Source organism: Cydia amplana, chromosome 17 (genome assembly GCF_948474715.1).
Source record: "Cydia amplana chromosome 17, ilCydAmpl1.1, whole genome shotgun sequence".
Taxonomy (NCBI): domain Eukaryota; kingdom Metazoa; phylum Arthropoda; class Insecta; order Lepidoptera; family Tortricidae; genus Cydia; species Cydia amplana.
The window spans coordinates 6237702-6257511 of record NC_086085.1 but is presented as its reverse complement, the minus strand read 5'-3'; the positions used below and the strand labels follow the sequence as shown (position 1 = coordinate 6257511).

The 19810-nt window shown below is 36.1% G+C and overlaps 1 protein-coding gene across 1 annotated transcript in view; it reads left to right on the top strand.

Annotated features, from left to right (window-relative positions):
• Positions 1 to 1126: 1126 nt before the first annotated feature.
• The window catches only part of LOC134655710 (uncharacterized), a 33336-nt gene continuing 14652 nt past the window's right edge, over positions 1127 to 19810 (top strand). The window contains exons 1-3 of the mRNA XM_063511170.1: positions 1127 to 2056; positions 3695 to 3769; positions 17316 to 17440. Coding sequence (XP_063367240.1) covers positions 1303 to 2056; positions 3695 to 3769; positions 17316 to 17440 — 954 coding nt within the window. The 5' untranslated portion in view covers positions 1127 to 1302. The remainder of the gene's footprint in view (positions 2057 to 3694; positions 3770 to 17315; positions 17441 to 19810) is intronic.

The following is a 19810-nucleotide window of genomic DNA, read 5'->3' as shown; positions in this document are numbered from 1 at the left end:
ATAGTACATATACCTAATTATGGTCTGTTAAAGTATTTTCAGAATAAAGAGCCCATCTTGAAGGTCGGCAACGCACTTACAAACCCTCTGGTGTTGTATTTTTCCATGGGCGACGGTAATCGCTTACCATCATGCGATTCGTTGTCTCGTTAGCCTCCAATATCATAAAGAAATGAATATTTTTTGTTACCAAATGTGTAAGGAAATCTGGTAACAAAAAGGAATGTTTCTTAGAAACTTCTGGGACATTTTGGGAAATGTGGTGGAAGTTGTTCAGCTTCATGTACTTTACCAGCATACCAATTTTTATAGAAATCTAAGATGTGATCGAAATGTACAAACTTTCCGAGAATTGCTCAAATGCTCAGGAACAACAAGGGAACCTTTACTGAATCACAAAATGACTTCAAACTGCTGTCAGTTTACTATCACAGTATTCTTCCATCGTTACTCATAAACGCCTGTCAAGGCTGTTAAGTCTAACAAGCCCTTGATAACTGCTTGATAATCGTTGGTCCGTTGTTAAGAATAATTTTGATAAATGATAAGAATAGTATTCGTATGGTATTCGTAATTCGTCTAACAGCGCCATCTAATGATAATTTTCAAAACCTACGATGCGTAGTGTAAAAACATGATAGTAGATGGCAGTACTATTACCGAATTATATAAATACACGCAGTTATTGCAAGTTGGAGTTTATTGGCGGTCTTTGTTAAAATGCTAAACAGCTACAGATCATTAAAATGATTGAAGATTCAAACTACGCATAATCTGATATTTAATTTGTACGAATATATTTTTTTGGTCAGGCAACATTCATTGTGGTGTTTTTTCAAAATGTATTACTATTAGCGTGCTTTTGATTGACTGATTATTATTTTATACAAACCCGTGTTAAGTTTCCTATATAATTATACTACTCTTTGGTGTTAATACTGAAATTTTGCTGAAATTGTTCAAAAATTGACGTATCAGATTTAGCAAGATTATTTTTTATTTGTAGTTTAATAGCCTGTTTGGGAACACGCTTTTAGTTTAGCATTTAATGAAGAACGTCTAAAAATCTGACATTTTGAGATTTTGACAGCAGCCGATAATAACTTCATGTCATTGGTCAATCGAAATTGAATCGAGGATTAGTCGTTCCTCTGCTCGGTCGATGAATATTTATTATTTGTTTTTTTCTCGGTCGTGAATACTAAACAAGGTTCGATGTGTGGGCAACGATGAGATAATAATTATACAGTTACAAGTGCTTCTTTGTTAAGAAACTTTTTGTGCTTATTTGTGTGCGATCAAATGGCTTCAACGCCAGTGCAAGTGAACGGTAATGCGAATAAAAACAGTCCCCTGGGAAAGCGGAAAAAATCTCGAGGAAGCAAAGGTTCATATTTATCTAAATGGTTGGACAAAACTATGTGCCATATACAGGAGTCTACTCCCAGTATGGATACTTATGATTCTTTTATGACACCGAATATGAATTGGGGTTCGCAGTTCGCGCCGGGTTACGACCCGTGCAGGTTTAACATGTTCGGTTACGCGGAGCCAATGTCGCTGCCTACGCCGCCTACCTATTGCAGTCCTGCGATGCCGCTGTATCCTCCCGAGTACCGTTACGTACAGAGTGTCAACAAGAGCGTGCAGGTGCAGCGGCCGCGGCCGCGCCGTCGCAGCGAGAAGCCCGAGGACTGCAGCACGCCGAACAGCACCCCATTAAACACTAATTACTTCCAACCAAAGAATTGCTCAGACAGCCAAGACTTCGCGAGCTTACCGCCTATAGTTACATCAGTTGGCGACACGAATTCCAATAGTGATATGAATACCAATGAGAAGGACGAGTGCGCGCGGAGATACAGCGATCCTTGCGTGCAAGGACTGCCTGATATAGCCCGGCCGGCTAATGGAGAGGTTGACTCTGGGTCGGAAGACAGCTCGGGGTTGTCCGGGAGTCAGGTTGGCAGTAGACTGCTGACATACCTCTTGGACCAGATAACGAGTTTGAAGATGACCAATGAAAGACTGAATAAAGACTTACAAGAAACTCGAGGTAACGAATTAAATTTGTTTTTGTAGAAACCTGTCGTCAATGTATCATTGACTATGGAAACCAACACTAACAACAATATTAACTGTATTGTAGTAACTGTAACAACAAAAGTTCAATTGTTTCTGCAATTAGAGCATGAGTGAATACAGTTGGTCAGCTGCTATAGAACACTCATAATGAAGTGGGCCATGAGTTTCCATTGCTTTACATTGTTGGATGAAACCAGGAACTACATTTGTGACAAAACTATTTAATTTTGATAGTTGGTATATGAATAGAAGATTTTAGATTGTCACCTACATTAGATTATACCATGCTAGGTATACTCTCACTAGATATTTTTATTTTGGCTCTAGAAAATGTGACATTAAGTCTCTTGGCAAGACAGAATAACGACAAGAAATAGTTGGTTTACCCAAAAATGCACCATCTTATGAATTTAGTGTTTAACCCTTGTGTGACAAGATGTCAGGAAACGGTCAATTTAATTTGAAATCTAATGAATGGAAAGAAATCATTCCAACAACTCAAAAATGATGTAGGTATACTACCAAAAGTTAAACAAGCATAACATGAAGTAGCAAAGTCCCAATTTGTTTTGAACATCTGTCTTTTAGTTAACACAGTAGCTGCCCACACAATACACTTTCAAATGCATACATCCCACACCATAGTAAGCGAGTCAAGGAGAATGGTCAAATGTTTTGTTCAGCCCACATGTCGAGACAAGGTGTTAATAAGAACTGGTAGCCTCCATGCAATGTGTTCCTCAACTTCCTCACTATTATTGTAGATATAAGTTTTGTTAGTAAGGCCTCTGTTAAATGTTTTGTATCATGCCGCTTTAACCTCTGTTTAATGTGCTTAACACCATAAAAACTATGGGTATGAGCACACAACAGTTACGAGACGATGCAAGTGACGCTACACTATTAAGACTAAGATTGGCAGTCTATATTTACCTGTCTCTGCCACATGCAAGGACAATAATCTACTTAACTGGAATCTCCTTAAAAGGCAGTTAAGTAGAACCTCTGGTTAAACTGGACAGCATATTGTTAACTTGATAGCACTGATTGTTGTTAATGTAGCTTGTTTAACCCTAAAACGGTAAAATGTTGACATACTTTTTATTACTTTTGACCACCTTTTGACTATGATGTATGTGACTAGAATATAGAGCTTGCAAATTTGTGTAGGTACCTACAAAAGAAACCAATTTGTATAGTTTAAAAGTTTCTGTTGTTGACCCATCGGTCATTTTCTTACGATTTCAAATGGTAATACTGTTGAAGTATTTCGATTGTTATTGAAATGAGATCACAATAAGACCAATTAGGCCTGCAAATCCCTATTAGGATTTACATATTTTAACTGATTCTAATTGAAATAAAACTAATTTAACGGATTATTTTTGATTGGTAGTGTCATAAAACAAACTGTAGTTATGTTATGAATAAAATTACGGTCAGTACTCAGTGAATTAATTAGATAAAGTGAATAAAAACTTTATACTAAAAAAGTAGGTATCTAGGTGTTCCTTAACCACTGAGTACTGATTTAACGGATTATATATAATGAATTTTAAATATATTCTGACATTTCAAATTTCTATTTTGTTGGTTCTGATTGTTTCAGCGGAACTAAACAGCCTGCGAACACAACACAGTATCTGGCAGAAAGGATCGAGTTCCAGTATTGGTGGCAATAATGGTAAGAATCTGAATTTGTTTGCTATTAGGGCCTGTACTCACTTCATTTACGATAGGAACTCAATAAGATTCTACTTGTATTATGAACTGAAACATATATGTCACACATTCAAAGTACCCATTCAAATGTCAGCGATATGATAACCCAGGGGACCTTTATTGCTCCTACTCCGTACGTTGGGGTCAGATTTGTATCATACTAGTCTTGCTATTGCAGTTAGGCAGCTGTTTCACCAATGGCAATAGAGCGAGTAGCGATTTACTATTTATTTGCGCAAGAAACGAAACGTACGAAACGAACGTTTTTACTGAAAGGCTGTTCTTATAATATTGATGACATATTTTTAAACCATATTTCTATATATTAGTTTGACATTAATTTGATATTTTATTTTATTATCATTTCCTAATCTCTTAATAGTAAACATGTTTTTATTTTCGGTTTAATGTTTCTCTATGACTATTTTATTTTTTGTTTTTAACTGATATAATTATTGACACATCATGACTTCTTGTAAATATTTATTTTATTTTATCTTTTGCCACACCCCAGGGGGTTTCATGTACTGTATATAATGTATAGTATATTGAATGCAAATAAAGAAATGAATGAATGAATCAGTCTACGACTCTACGATAACTATGGACGGACTTGTCAGTCATCCAAGTACCTGCCGAGGTACCGGCAATGACACGGTGACGAGTGTGACTAGCCCGTATTTTCGTTCAATGCCAATTGGCGTCACTTAACTGAATTACACCTTTGTTTGTCACTAATAATAGATAGCAGATTAGTTAGAGTCACAGGAAACCGCTGCCAAAAAACCACTCCCAACCTTCGATGTCAAAAAAAACCTTAAATGTCTAGTATGTACTAGTTTTTGGGGGTTGTAAAATTGTAATACAACGAGAATAGAGAGAGTAGAGTAGATAACTTCTACTCGTTCGTATGTGTCTCTTAAGTACTCTAGTATAATTATAGCATCTTATGTTTCATTACTTATAAACTTTATAACCTATAGAATCTACAATGGAGTCCTCATATCGGAACACTAGCTAACAAAGTAAGTTCGGCCGCTTACGCCGTGAGGAGAATTAGACAACTGACTAATGTTGAAACAGCTCGCCTTGTTTATTATAGTTATTTTCATAGTGTAATGTCATATGGTATTCTGGTTTGGGGCAAAGCAGCTGACATACAGACTATATTTGTCTTACAAAAGAGAGCCATTCGTTCTATATATAACTTAAGAGCGCGTGAATCATTAAGAGAACTTTTCAAAGAAATTAATATTTTAACTGTAGCTTCCCAATACATATATGATAGTATTATTTATGTTATTAAGAATCTAGACTCCTTCACTAAGAATTCTGATGTCCATAACTTTAACACTAGAAATAGAAATAAGCTTGCTATCAGAAAGTTTCGTGTCCGTAAAGTACAAAAGTCATTCGTTGGGCAATGCATTCATTTTTATAACAAGTTACCTGAGAATGCTTTAAGATTACCCTTTCCAGCTCTTAAGAATTACTTAAAAAAGTCATTGATGTTAAAAGCTTATTACAGAGTCGAGGACTACTTGACAGACAAACATGCATGGTCCAAACCAGAAACTAACTAATAAAAAGTAGTAGCAATTAAAAACATTGTATTATGTATAGAGTTATAGGACTTATAGGTGACACAGCTCAGGTAAGCAGGAAAGCACATCAAATATTATATGTTGGTAATTAATAATAATCAATCAGATTTATATAATATGTTTTCCCATTTCTTTTAATAACTTTATTTTCTTTTCCTTTTGTAAGAATTTGATATGTTTTCTGAAAGAGCTACGATTTTGTATGATTCCATGTACATATGTATATTTTCTAAATCAAATTTCTATTACACCTTATGTGTATAATTGCATGAATTCTATAGTAATTTAAATTGTATTTTTTCCCTTATTTTCTCGTAATGCATGTTAATTATAAGATGTAATTATTTTTGAAAAGATGTGTCCCGCCGAGTTTGTTGCCGGTCCCATATTGGGATACCCTCCTCCAATTGAGGGGGGATTTAAATCTTCTCGGGGCAGAGGTGTAGGGTTGGAGCCGGTCTACCTAGCTTTATTTGACGTTCATAAGCGCATTGTAATTATGCCTACTTGAATAAACTATCTTTTTTTTTTTATTTTTATTTTTTTTTAATCACAACTCTTAAACAGGACATAATCTTTAAGCCTCTACTCACCTCACCGATAATTGCTTGCGATAGTTGCGATTTGCGTGACATTGCGGCATTTGATAGATAGACTGAATTCGGTGCACCTACTTATCGGCATCGGAAATTAAAGATTCAAAGAATTTATTTGCATAGAACACAGTTATGAGAAGGTTACAAAATAAAATAAATCCGTTAACGATTAACGACGTAAGCGAATTATCTTAAATCGCATGCGATTTATTGCAAGGTCTGTAGAGATTTTATGTCTTATTTAACTTCTACCGTATGTTAACATTTTACGTAACGTACCTATACACTGGATCCACTGACTTAATATAAAAGAAATAGACACACAAAGCAGAACAAAAACGTCAAGAAATGTGGATCCCAATGACGTTTCGCATCATTTGCATTGATGATAAAAACGCTTACGTAAATTTTGAGTCAAGATAAATGTTTCGTACAGAAAAGAGCTTAATGTCGTAAGCATTAAGTGTCAAATTTGCAAACATAAGTACCAACACTGTTAAAATACCGTGATGGCACTAAACGTAACGTATTTACGTCAAACAACGTCAAACGAGAATAATGAACGAATGGAGTCACTTTGGTACACTTTAATATGTATTACTGTACAGGAAAATATTAAAATTGAAGTAATAAATAAAACAAATTTAATTTAATCGGGAGCTCAAATAAAATTAATTCGTGGTTCAAATTCAAACAAATTAAATTTTTAATTCGTAAGTATACGTCTTTAAATACTAATTTCCTTGAAATAAATTCTACTTATTAAATAACTGTGTATTTAAGATCTACATTTACTCATAGCACGGGTGCACGGGGACATTTAGATACTGATTGGATTTTTTTTATAAAGTCTACCTATACTTTATAAAAAAAAAATCCTGTGGTTGTCATTGTGTTCCGACAGGTTTAGCATTTACAGTTAGTCGATATAAGCCCTTATTGGTGGTGTATATGTCGGAAACAGGGAAATGGGCCAAACACACAAGTGCCGTTTTGCCTTGTTTAAAACTGCATCACCCCTATCTCTTGCTATAATTAAATAGCAGTCCACTTTGCACGTCGCATAGGTTTTCTTGGAAATCTTCAATTTAAACATAATATTATTTCTTATGAATTCCATAAAAAAATATTGACCTCACATCGACTCAATAGAATTTTGTTCCTTGACATCCCTTCTTTGGTACTAACAAATTAATTTATTCAAAACCATAAAATTACCACCAGATTACATAAATTATGTAATGCTATCCAAAGAACTAACCGAAAGAAATACATTCCATCCTTTTTCCTTTTTTATCATTGTTATTTTTACATATTTTAACGGCACATTTCGTAATTGTTGACAACTTCACATTTGAGCGTTTCAAACAAGACTAAACGAAAAAGTAATGCATGATCTGTTTTGACATCACTTTTGTGGGGCCATTTTTGGCGGCTGATTGGGTATCCAGTTCTTTATACTATATCAATGACTGGATCCAACTTAAATTTGTATTTGCTAAAATGCTTGATGTAACGTAACTGCTATTTCAGTTGTGTGTATTATTTCAGTTATGTCTTAAACGAAACAAGCACGCACAATTTGATCGGTAGACATTGAAGTAAGTATCCTGTATAGCTGCCATAGCTGGTTTCATTTTACTAAAAATTCATTGACTGTATAAGATGTGTAAAGTAAAAGACAAATTCGTGCTTCGAATTTGACAGTTGATCTAGATGGCGCTGTAGGGATCCGTACATTATGTCGTAACTCGTAACTGTATGCAAAAGTTGAGTACCTATACAATATAAATACCTACCTATAATAGTTTTGAACTTGTAGGTATTTCATTTACAGTGTATTTTTACACGACTGTCCAAAAACAAGTGTATTGTTGTCAGCTTTCATGTTTGTTTTACATACCTATGCGTGTTTCTGTATTAAATTTATGGTGCACAATAATTAATATTTACTTAAACTACTTACTTAAATACTTAAAACGGCGTTAATTACGGGGACACGATTTCATTAATAGACAACTTTTTTTTACAATCAGTAAGTCTTTGTTGGTACTGCTTAGAAGTACTTACATATGAGGAAGGTTGCGTTTGACACGGACGTGCAAACAGCAACACTCTTAACTAATCATCGATGGACCTTATATCTTTGAAATAAGGTCTACCAATTGTCAATTAACATTGTGGATGAGTGTATGTAACGTTTGAACTGGCTTCGACAAAAAGGGTGTCATTAAGTTCCTACATTACGGCAGGAAACACGTATGAAGCTACCGTTAACCTTTTAACCCCTTCGTCTAATGGTTATTAAATGAAATGTAAAGTGTACCTTGATGTTAATGTGATAAAGTCTAAAATAGTGGCACATAGTCATTTTGACAAACATCTGCAAGGTTTTAAATAAATGTAGGTACAGACAGAGGAAAAAAATACAGGATGTTTAATACCTAACTATCAAATTCTGGCAATATAAAAAAAATCGAGACATGCTAAATATCTTCAAAAATACCTCGGCTATCATAAGATTTGTACCTAGGTACTATCCATGTATAACGGGCTCAAAAATAAGTTAAATTAAGTTTTAATAGTATTAGTGCAGACACTTTTGAGTTAATACAATACCGGTAGGTGCATTATAGAGCTTTTTTGTTTTAAATGAATTAAATAATATAATTGAATAAAAAAAAATTAAGTCAATGAAAAATCTACAAAATGGGCGACAAATTCCATTTTATTTACTTGTACTAATCTCCGAATGATGTAATTTTGATTTGACGAAATAAAATATATCTTGAAACCCTTTAAAAACTCTATTTGAATGCACTAATGTATCTATCAATAAGCAGATGTGTATATTAACACAACATAAAAATAAAAAAATAATGGAAAGTGTGCATTGCGTGCTTATAACGACTGACGGTAGCTGTGAATAAATCTCAGCACAAAAAGCAGAGGCATTAATCGACGACGAGGTTACTGTGCCTAGCCTTTTCATACGTCGGTTCATAACTTCATTAGTTCATTACATACCAGTTGAGGCGCCTCGAAAAATTCTCAGGGAAATCGGAGCTCGTACGGCTCCCCTTTATTCTGAGACGTTTTAAAACTACCTTAAAACTAGGCAATCGGTTTCTATTGCTTTGCCACTCCCATGTGTGTATGTAGTACAGAATATACTATAATAAATAATAATATACGACGTACAGAAGTCATCTGTTGCCGGTCCCATATTGGGAAACCCTCCTCCAATTGAGGGGGGATTTAAATCTTCTCGGGGCAGAGGTGTAGGGTTGGAGCCGGTGCATGTAGCTTTATTTGACGTTCATAAGCGCATTGTAATTATGCCTCCTTGAATAAACTATCTTTTATCTTATCTTATCTCATAGTCTGACAAAATTCATGTTTGACAGCTAAAGCCAGGTCAGAGTGGCTTCCAAACTGTATTAACAATATTCGGGAAGAATATGAAAAGATTGAAAAGTAGTAGGTATAAGTAGCTTTATAAACTGTGTATGTGTGTGTGTTTATATGTAAATAGTTAATATGTGTACCTTTATCATATTCTAATTTCATTATTATTTTCTTATTATTGAGATAAACCTACCTAATTAATATACAATTAAGGTTCCGTCACACAGGCGTGTTTTCCAGGCGGGGCGTGAGCGTTTTATATGTAAAAGCGGTGTGCCCGCTACGCCCCGCCCGGAAAACGCGCCTGTGTGACGGAACCTTATATAGTGTGGAGCATACTTTCATTCTAAAATTATTATTTGTTCTTGGGTACAGGGACCTCAACATAGACTAGGAATCCTCTAGACTGAGTTTAGAGCAATTATTTAATGAAACCGATGCTGCCAAAAATACGGGGGTGCGGGGGGACGAGGTGAGCGGGATTGACTCGAAGATGGAGTAAAACTACCGTATAAGTAGCAGAGGGGGTAGCGTTACTATGCTCAGTCTAGAGGATTCCTAGTCTATGGACCTCGATATACTTTAAATAGGTAATTATTTTTGAGATTATCTAACTCTCTCTCAACTATTATTACTTATTTGAAATTTGCTGAGCACATATAACACTCATTTATCGCTGTAAAGTAAAAACAAGCTCAATATTTTATAAATTTCCGCATTTCTATCTCTAAGCAGTAACCATCAGCAACCAATCAATTCCATGAAATCGATTCTTAGAAACTCGATAGGTACTCGCAACAAAAAGACAAATAAAGATTATGATTATCTTTTTACTCTAGCAATTAACAACACTAATCTCGAAGCGTGGCCTGAATTACTAAAAGCAATATCATTTATGGCCGACCTAGCTTAGCTCTTTTGAAATAGAAAGCACTCTATTGTTCCAACTTTCCAAAGCTTTACGATTAAACAAAGTTTGAGAACGCGTGGACTCTTGAAATTGAAAGCAAGTATAATCGCAGCAATTTCAATGAAACCAAACAAAATAAGCGTTACTAATCGGTTATGTATGGTTACAATTTACAGTTTAAATCTTTTTGACCAGTTAATAGAGTCGATATTTGAACAGATGTTGTAACAATACAAATGTTCATCTTAAATCATTTCTACTATACACCATCGTCCACACTAATAACTTAAAATTTGGCACTATTAACTGAAAATTAGGGACAAGATGTTATTTCGTATTTATTCCGCCCAGAATCAGGAGCTCTTCAAACCAACCAAATTTCATCTAAATGTAATGAAAAAAAAAATCAAATCGGCGCTTATATACGTTATGTCAAAGTCAAAAAGTTGCCAATAGATAAAGGCTGTGTTTTTATATGTAGATTGTTTATAATAAAGGTCAATCTATCAAAATAATACTTTAAAATATAGATTTGAAACTCTCACTATTTAATATTCATATCGTATTTGCAATCAATAATCATCCTATCAAAAGTTGCCAGTGCATCATTATTTCCATCGTATTTTCACGGAAACGTACGAACGTGTCTTGCTATTTCAGTCAGTCTCGGTACAAAAAGTACTGAGGTTGACTGAAGTAGCATGACTAATACTAACGTTTCCGAGAAAATACGATGGAAAACAATAATGCACTATATCTGTAATGTAATTTTGATTTTCAGCTTCACACACTTCTCTTGGAATAATCAAGTAGAACGATGATGCTAAATCAATTATAGCTGGTCAACCAAATCTTGTCAGTAAAAAAAGGCGCGAAATTCTAATTTTCTATGGGACGATATCCCTTCGCGCCTACATTTTTCAAATTTTCCGCCTTTTTCTACTGTCAAGATCTGGTTGACCAAGTATATTAATAGCTATTAAGTAAGTACTTACTTACTTACTTATTTTAATAGCTATTTTGCATATGGGCGGTGTACGTAAACATCTCAGGTTTGATAACGAGCTGAATTCTAGACCCGCCCAGTTGCCTAGACTTCTAGAGATAAACTTGAACTATTTGTCAATAATCCATGGTCTAATAAAACATGGTCTTCTCTTCCCAGAGTGTCACTTGCCTACGTCACAATAATATTGCCACTTTATTTCAACATAACATGTTACATGGGTACATTATATCTATGGTTAATAAGTTAATTTATTTCTTCATAATTTAATAATTTTCATTTATATGTATTTTATCTTAAATTTTACAATAACACGTCATTTTTAATTATTCGTTAGCAATATCTTCCGATTCTCGAAAGAAATTTCAGACGTTCGGGTAATTCTGTTTACACTACTGGCAGCACAGGATAGCGCTGTCACATTTGACAATCCGCCATTTTGTCCCTGACCGACCGTCCTTGTCGAACGCGTGTTAATTGTTATTTCCTTCTCGCTCAGTGTCAGCAGTCGCAGTGTTTTCCAAACTTTTCACGTCGTAAGCTTGGTAATTTTAATGTTTTGTTACGAAAATGGTTGGCTGCTCTATTCGGAACTGTAAGAGTAGGAGTGAAAAGTGCAGTATAGATTTGTTTTATTTTACTATGTTTCTACATGAATAACTTAAAATTAATGCCGTTAAAATAATTTTCACCGTTGGTTAAAATTCTCCCACATTTTAAAGTTTGAGAACCTATAAACAGCATGATGACGTAGGCAAGTGACAGTTAGGTCATTCGCGAATCTCGGAAGAGAGTACCAGGCGGAGTATATTATTATACCATGTCAATAATCAGAACATTGTTGTGGCTGTCACGGTCTCAAATAAACAACCTTAATTTTACACTTTGCGTCTGTATTTTCGCAGTTCGGTTGCTTTTAGAATATACCTACTTATGGTTAAAATTATTGTTATGAAATGAAAATAAGTTCCATGGATGCGAATTACAAATTATAAAACTTTTATTAGGTACGTCGTTACCCATTAATTTTCCTTGTAGGCATTGATATAGTATAAAGAACTGGATACCCAATCAGCCGCCAAAAATGGCCCCACAAAAGTGATGTCAAAACAGATCATGCATTACTTTTTCGTTTAGTCTTGTTTGAAACGCTCAAATGTGAAGTTGTCAACAATTACGAAATGTGCCGTTAAAATATGTAAAAATAACAATGATAAAGCAAGGAAAAAGAATGGAATGTATTTCTTTCGGTTAGTTCTTTGAATAGCATTACATAATTTATGTAATCTGGTGGTAATTTTATGGTTTTGAATAAATTAATTTGTTAGTACCAAAGAAGGGATGTCAAGGAACAAAATTCTAATGAGTCGATGTGAGGTCAATATTTTTTTTTTTTTATATGGAATTCATAAGAAATAATATTATGTTTAAATTGAAGATTTCCAAGAAAACCTATGCGACGTGCAAAGTGGACTGCTATTTAATTATAGCAAGAGATAGGGGTGATGCAGTTTTAAACAAGGCAAAACGGCACTTGTGTGTTCGGCCCATTTCCCTGTTTCCGACATATACACCACCAATAAGGGCTTATATCGACTAACTGTAAATGCTAAACCTGTCGGAACACAGTGACAACCACAGGATTTTTTTTATAAAGTATAGGTAGACTTTATAAAAAAAATCCAATCAGTATCTAAATTTCCCCGTGCACCCGTGCTATGAGTAAATGTAGATCTTAAATACACAGTTATTTAATAAGTAGAATTTATTTCAAGGAAATTAGTATTTAAAGACGTATACTTACGAATTAAAAATTTAATTTGTTTGAATTTGAACCACGAATTAATTTTATTTGAGCTCCCGATTAAATTAAATTTGTTTTATTTATTACTTCAATTGGTTTTCCTGTACAGTAATACATATTAAAGTGTACCAAATTGACTCCATTCGTTCATTATTCTCGTTTGACGTTGTTTGACGTAAATACGTTACGTTTAGTGCCATCGGACTAAATTTTTTAACAGTGTTGGTACTTATGTTTGCAAATTTGACACTTAATGCTTACGACATTAAGCTCTTTTCTGTACGAAACATTTATCTTGACTCAAAATTTACGTAAGCGTTTTTATCATCAATGCAAATGGTGCGAAACGTCATTGGGATCCACATTTCTTGACGTTTTTGTTCTGCTTTGTGTGTCTATTTCTTTTATATTAAGTCAGTGCTTGTAGGACTGAATTTCCCGCTGGGCTCATAAATCATGGACATAAACCACTTGGATTAGGTATTTTATCTACTTAATGCTATATCTCCTTCTATTCAACAAGCATTAGGTATTCAATCCAGTAATCATTTATAAAAATAATATCAGATGGTTAGTTACCTAATAATACTCGTAGCCTCGTAAGGCCCAAGGTCCTACCTATAGTACTTCCTCAGATCGATGAAATTTAAATCATATTCAATTGGAACAGAGTCGCTATTGCATTGTTTCATTCAGTTTTCAAACAACTCTATTTCCTAGACCAGGGCTCTCCAAACCCCGGCCCGCGGGCGAAATCCGGCCCGCGAAGCGTTCCAATCCGGCCCGCCAACAGCGTTCCAATCCGGCCCGCGGGAGCCAGGCTCCAGGGGTTCAGCCCTAAAACAGCAGCAACCAGATACCCCCCCTCGGCGCCGACGGTGGCCCGCGCGAAGTTTCTGAGGCGCAATATAGCCCTCAGGTAAAAAAGTTTGGAGACCCCTGTCCTAGACTATGGGTTCAAATTTCAGTGGCAAATTTTGGATTTTTTATTTGTTTGGCTGGGCCTTTGGAGGATAGCACATTATGTACTATCATCAATTCATCTGGGGGCAAAGTTGCCCCCAAAGTTGCATCCCCCGCCAAGTTGAGCAATAATCTTATTCATATCCATCATGTTCACGATAGTGACATTTGACAGTTAACAGTTGTTAACTACATACTATGAAAATTTCTCACTCCAACGGTTTTTGCCATATTGAGCTTGAGCGCGACCATCGCCTCCGTAATTGGGCCAGCACCAGTGGTTCTCAAACCTTTTTATCGACGGACCGGATTTTTTCGAAACACCTATATTTTAATACTTATTTGTAACCTCTTTTTTGTCTATCCGATAACATTGTCGTGTAAAAGGTTCGTTAGGATTTGTCTTCAACACAGATAGATAGGTATATATTTAGACGTCGCATGTCGAAAAAATAAAATTGGACTACCACAAATCGGATGTATTTTGCAGAGCACGCGATACGGTCCGTATGCGTGTTTAACTTAAATTTATGTTTGTATTTGAATATTATTTGTTCATGCTCAATGAATTTTGCTTAATTGCGTGGCTTCCACAGACATGTGGATATTTTCATTGTGATGAATGGCTTAATGTACTTACGAAAACTTGGTTGTAATAAAAATTATGGGCTGACATTTTCAATGTAGCGGTTTTAGGTATTGGCATATGATCTATACCGATATACATATCGAATTCGAACGTGATTTTTTTATTGACCCGGACTGTTTACAAAAGACAAGCGGGTGTAATGTAAGTAGACGGTTCAAGAACTTGCTTGAATATAAAACACATTTTAGAAGTGACCATCCATGATAGGAATTACAATTTTCAGTTTTAAAAGCAAATTTTACTTTTGTGACAGCTATCGCAGGCATCCAGGCGGACGCCTTACTATTTCTGAAAATATTATAAAAATCCTCTTTATTGTACAACATAAAGGCAGAGGTAAACAAAAGGCGGCCTTATCTCTATAGAGCGATCTCTAAAGAGCCATCTAGATTTTCAAAGCTTTAAATTTTTATCTATTCAAACGAGCAACTTTGTAGACGTCATAAAAACCGAACGATTTTCTACGCATTGGTTTACCAAGCCAAGACTATATTTTATGGGTTTTCGTTTCACTGCCAGACAATTATTTTTATTTCTGCACTGAGCACTGTCGTAGATTTTATTACAGTAACTGGGAATAATTGGATTAGTTTTTTTACTAGTAAGATTGAACGACAAACAGTCTATCTCTATTCGTCAATCTTTTTATAGGCATTTGGCGCCATTTGTAATAAATCTATATATGCTGGTATGAATAAAAAAAATTATATTGAAAAATACATAGTACCTATTCAAAGAAGCTGGTATTAACAAAGATTTTAAGATGCATGTCACGCGTATAATGGCGTGTTGGTGTTTAAATTATCCAATTGTTGAACGTAGAATGTTAAAGGATTAGGGCGCGTGTACACGGTGCCGCCTCCGCGCCGATACCGCACCGCCGCCGCACGGGCTCGTGTACACGGTACCGCCGCAGCGCCGCCGCGGCGGGTTTTACGCGTCTCCTGTACATAGCGCGAAGGTGCGGCGGCGGCGCGGCGGCGGGCTTTACGCGTCTCGTGTACCTAGCGCGAAGGTGCGGCGGCAGCGCAGCGGCGGGCTTTACGCGTCTCGTGTACATAGCGCGAAGGTGCGGCGGCGGCACCGTGTACAGGCTTCCTTACGTGCCTAGAAGCCCTAGAGTTAGATCAAGCTAAGTTGGCAGCGATTTTGATAGCCCAGACTGTGCAAGTGTTATTAAACATCATAATTTCATATAAGTTCCAAGAGGATTCGACGGAATCCTCAAAAATAAGAACTGACATTACGGACATTCGGGCGCTGCCTTATTTTCATTTATGTATCACTTGAATCACTTCCCTGGAGGTTTTTATGACTTCAGCTTCCTAAGCCATATCAAAAACAGTTCAAATAAGTAGTGGAATTTTAATGGATGTTTGTTACTTTTCTGTAATGATTAATGAAAGTAAGAAACACTTTAAAAGTTACTACTTTTATCTGGGGTAATGCGGGGTCTTTTATCTTTCTCAATTATGTGCAAATTATATCTCCTGTTGATAATACATCCGTGAGAAAGTTAGGTACTGTGTTAAATGCGGTTTCTATCGCAATTTTTTCCACTTAGGAAGTCTCGTGCATGAGTTTTTTATATCTGTTCCTAATTTAAATCTGTTCGGCCGATCCTGTTTCAACAATTGTTTAGGTTTTGATCTTTTTTGATCCGACCTTGAGTCATATCGGCCCGTCGACCTATGTGGCCACCACCAGTTCGGCATTGACATAAACGCCATCGAGAACGTAATTTACTTTCTATGCATCTCGCTCGTACTCGCATATTAGTGCGAGCGAGATGTATAGAAAGTAAATTACGTTCTCGATAGCGTATATGTCAGTTTTGACGCTGTCAGTGACTCATGGTGCGGGCTCTAGGCTGATAGCTTCTTTATTACGTAGGTATCCATCAGCTTTGTATCGCGTGCGGTTCGTTCGTGACCTAGGCTGATAGCTTCTGTTTTAAACTGCAGTTGCGTAAGAAAAGTAAGAATGTACGGATACTTGGCTGGGATTTGACTGGAATCTATTTATATAAGAGTGAATGCAAAAAATATGATCATTTTGTTAAATAATTGTACAGACGTCGAAAATGTTAGAGCAGCTTCAGTGGACCGTAGTTGAAAGAAATTGATAATTAAGTATAAAAACACATTTTAAAAAGGTGATCATTGGGGGTCATGTTACTATTTAATTAATTATTGTGCTGACCTTTGAGGATATAACCAAACGGGCCATTAACAGGCGCTCCCCTCTGTCGAACCTCTATGACCAATGGTCATACACATTGTATGGACTGACGATCTGACATGGCTTTTACGTTACGCATACATTTGACGTGCCCCACCCCTGCAAAAATCGGCAGACTGTTTTGTACAGAGAATTACAAACAAGGCATCTCCATTTGGTTATATCCTCCAAGGTGCTGGCACATCCCTTTAACGCAACAATGCAGCCATTTATACAAAATAAACCATGTATTGTATTCTTTTCTAAAATACGTACATACATGCTACTTCTACAAGAGTTACAGCATACTGTTGAGACTTGTAATAATGTTTGTTCACAATTTTCCAGGTTTGGTAGGCGGTCAATACTCGCCGGGCTACGTGACCGACCTAGTCCGCGAGATCCGAGACTCCGCGCGGATACGGGAAGAGGCCCTGTACGCACGAGTGCGTGCCATGCTGCTGGAGAGAGATGTATGTATATGAACATGCTGTAATAGTAGGTACATTACGATACAAGTGCGAAAAGTAGGAAATTCGCAACGTCTGGCGATAAATTGAAACACGACTCACTCTAAAAAATGAACACCAACTAAGAGCAGTTTTCTCTTAGTTGACGTTAAGTTAATTATAACAATAACTATCTTATATAAATCAAAGAAACCTGATTACTTAAAACAATAAGTGTATCTGTGATTGAACTAATAAAGTAGGTATGTTATTAATCCTAACAATTGTATACTTTGCATCTATCATTAACTTGTTGGCATAATTATGTAACGTAGGTTGATTCAATCCTTAACAAATTAATTAAAACAGATAAATATGTTAATAGTTATGAACATTTTAATAGTTTATGTGATTATTTTCTCTTTGTTGATTTACATAACACTTGGTATTTTAATCAACTAAACATATAATATTTAGAACAACGAAGATAAAACATTCAATCCCATTATGATCAAGTTATTGTATTAATTACGAAACTAATATTCCATTCTATTAAGAATTATTTGTTAAATCGATTTTCTTCATAATTAAATTAAATAATCAGTTAATCCGTTCAATCAAGAGATAAGTAGGGGGGCGCCGGTGCACCCGCGGTCCTCCCCGCCCGCGCCCCTGCTGCGCCTGTGACCGTGCGAGTGGGGAGTCAGTCTCAGCCTCGACGTTCAACATTCAACTACTTAGTCATTCAAGTACGCGTCAACGAAATAAACTTTACTTGTGCCTTTATTTCACGGCAAGCCTGGAACAGTGAACGTGTTACCTTTGCTTTGTGTACCTAATGTATAATAGTGTATGTGCAACATGGAGCAAGTGCTAATCGCGGCGACGGGAATAAAAGGCGCGGGGACGGGCCGGGATGGTTATGTGGGAATCCCTGTTGTGGACTAATGAGACCCCAGGTCTACCCAGTAAAACCCCTGTTGGCCGCCTCAAGGCTTTAGGCGAGGCACGGGAAACGATCGGGACCATGCTTCCGAAACCCCACCAGCGGCTGTCCGAACTGCGGACTCGACTGCGGAGGAACTGTTTCCCTTTACTTCTCTAAGAGTGCGCCATTTTTTGCGCATTGGCCATCCCAGGGACCCTCGTGTAGGCGACAGACGTCCCCGAGCCTGCCGCCAACGGGTACCCATAAGGGGGAAATCGACGGTTGTACGCCAAACGGTCATTATATTTGTAGCCCGTTTTAAATGTTAATTATAATATATATGTAAGGTATGTAAAAGAAAGTTCGATTTTTAAATGTAAAACGTTTAGTTTTCTAAATGTTTAGATGAATATATAACATCTTATTATATATATTTTTTGTTTTATTCATTTACCCCCTTTTCATAAAACTTTACTTTGTTAAATTTGAATCTCAATTGTTTAATCAGTTCAACTATGAAGCTTGTTGTTTGTTGTTGTGTTTTATTGTACTAGTACAATTGATGAAGAATGGTATATTGTACTAGACAAGCTTCATAGTTGAACTGATTAAACAATTGAGATTCAAATTTAACAATTTCTTAGTTCTGGCTAATAAGATGCATAAGTTGATGCAATCATGTTCTTAGTTGAACTTATTAGGGTCAAATAGTTGATACAGTAATTCTTCATGTTAACATTGATTTACATCTTAGTTGAAATGATTAAACAATTGAGATTCAAATTTAACAATATCTTAGTTCAGGCTAATAAGGTGCATTAGTCGATGTAATCATGTTCTTAGTTGAACTTATTTGGGTCAAATAGTTAATACAGTAATTCTTCATGTTAATATTGACCTACATCTTAGTTAAACTGACTTGTTTGTATTAGTTGGTACAGTAACTTATCATGATAATAATTATCAAGCCCTTAGTTGATCTTGCTAGGATCAATTAGTTAGCATAATAATTTTTCGTGTAAATATTGAACAAGATCTTAATTGGTTCAGTTACATAGATATAGTAATAGCAATCAGAATTACCTTATTTGATGTGTCTAAGTTCTTGTTAGGCTCGTATGGAATCAAGATGCTTGATTACGACTATCAAGATATTGATAGGGCCAACCAAATTTTTTTTAGAGTGCTGAAGGGAGTGTTTTAAATCGCCACTCGTTGCGAATTACCTTTTAATTAGCACGACTCTTCCCGAATTGTCCGGTGGTCGACCGTCTGGTCTGGATAATCCGGCGAATTTTGGCGCCGGTCCAAAACGGCAGTATCATGTAACGGTCGTTGGCCTGTCCAGTGAAGGTGAACCGATCGAATTATTTGTAAACGGGACTTAGCGTCAGATCTATATAGCTCAGGCCCCGTAGACAACATGCCAATCGCTAACGCTCCGTAGCGAACGAAGCGCAACTGTC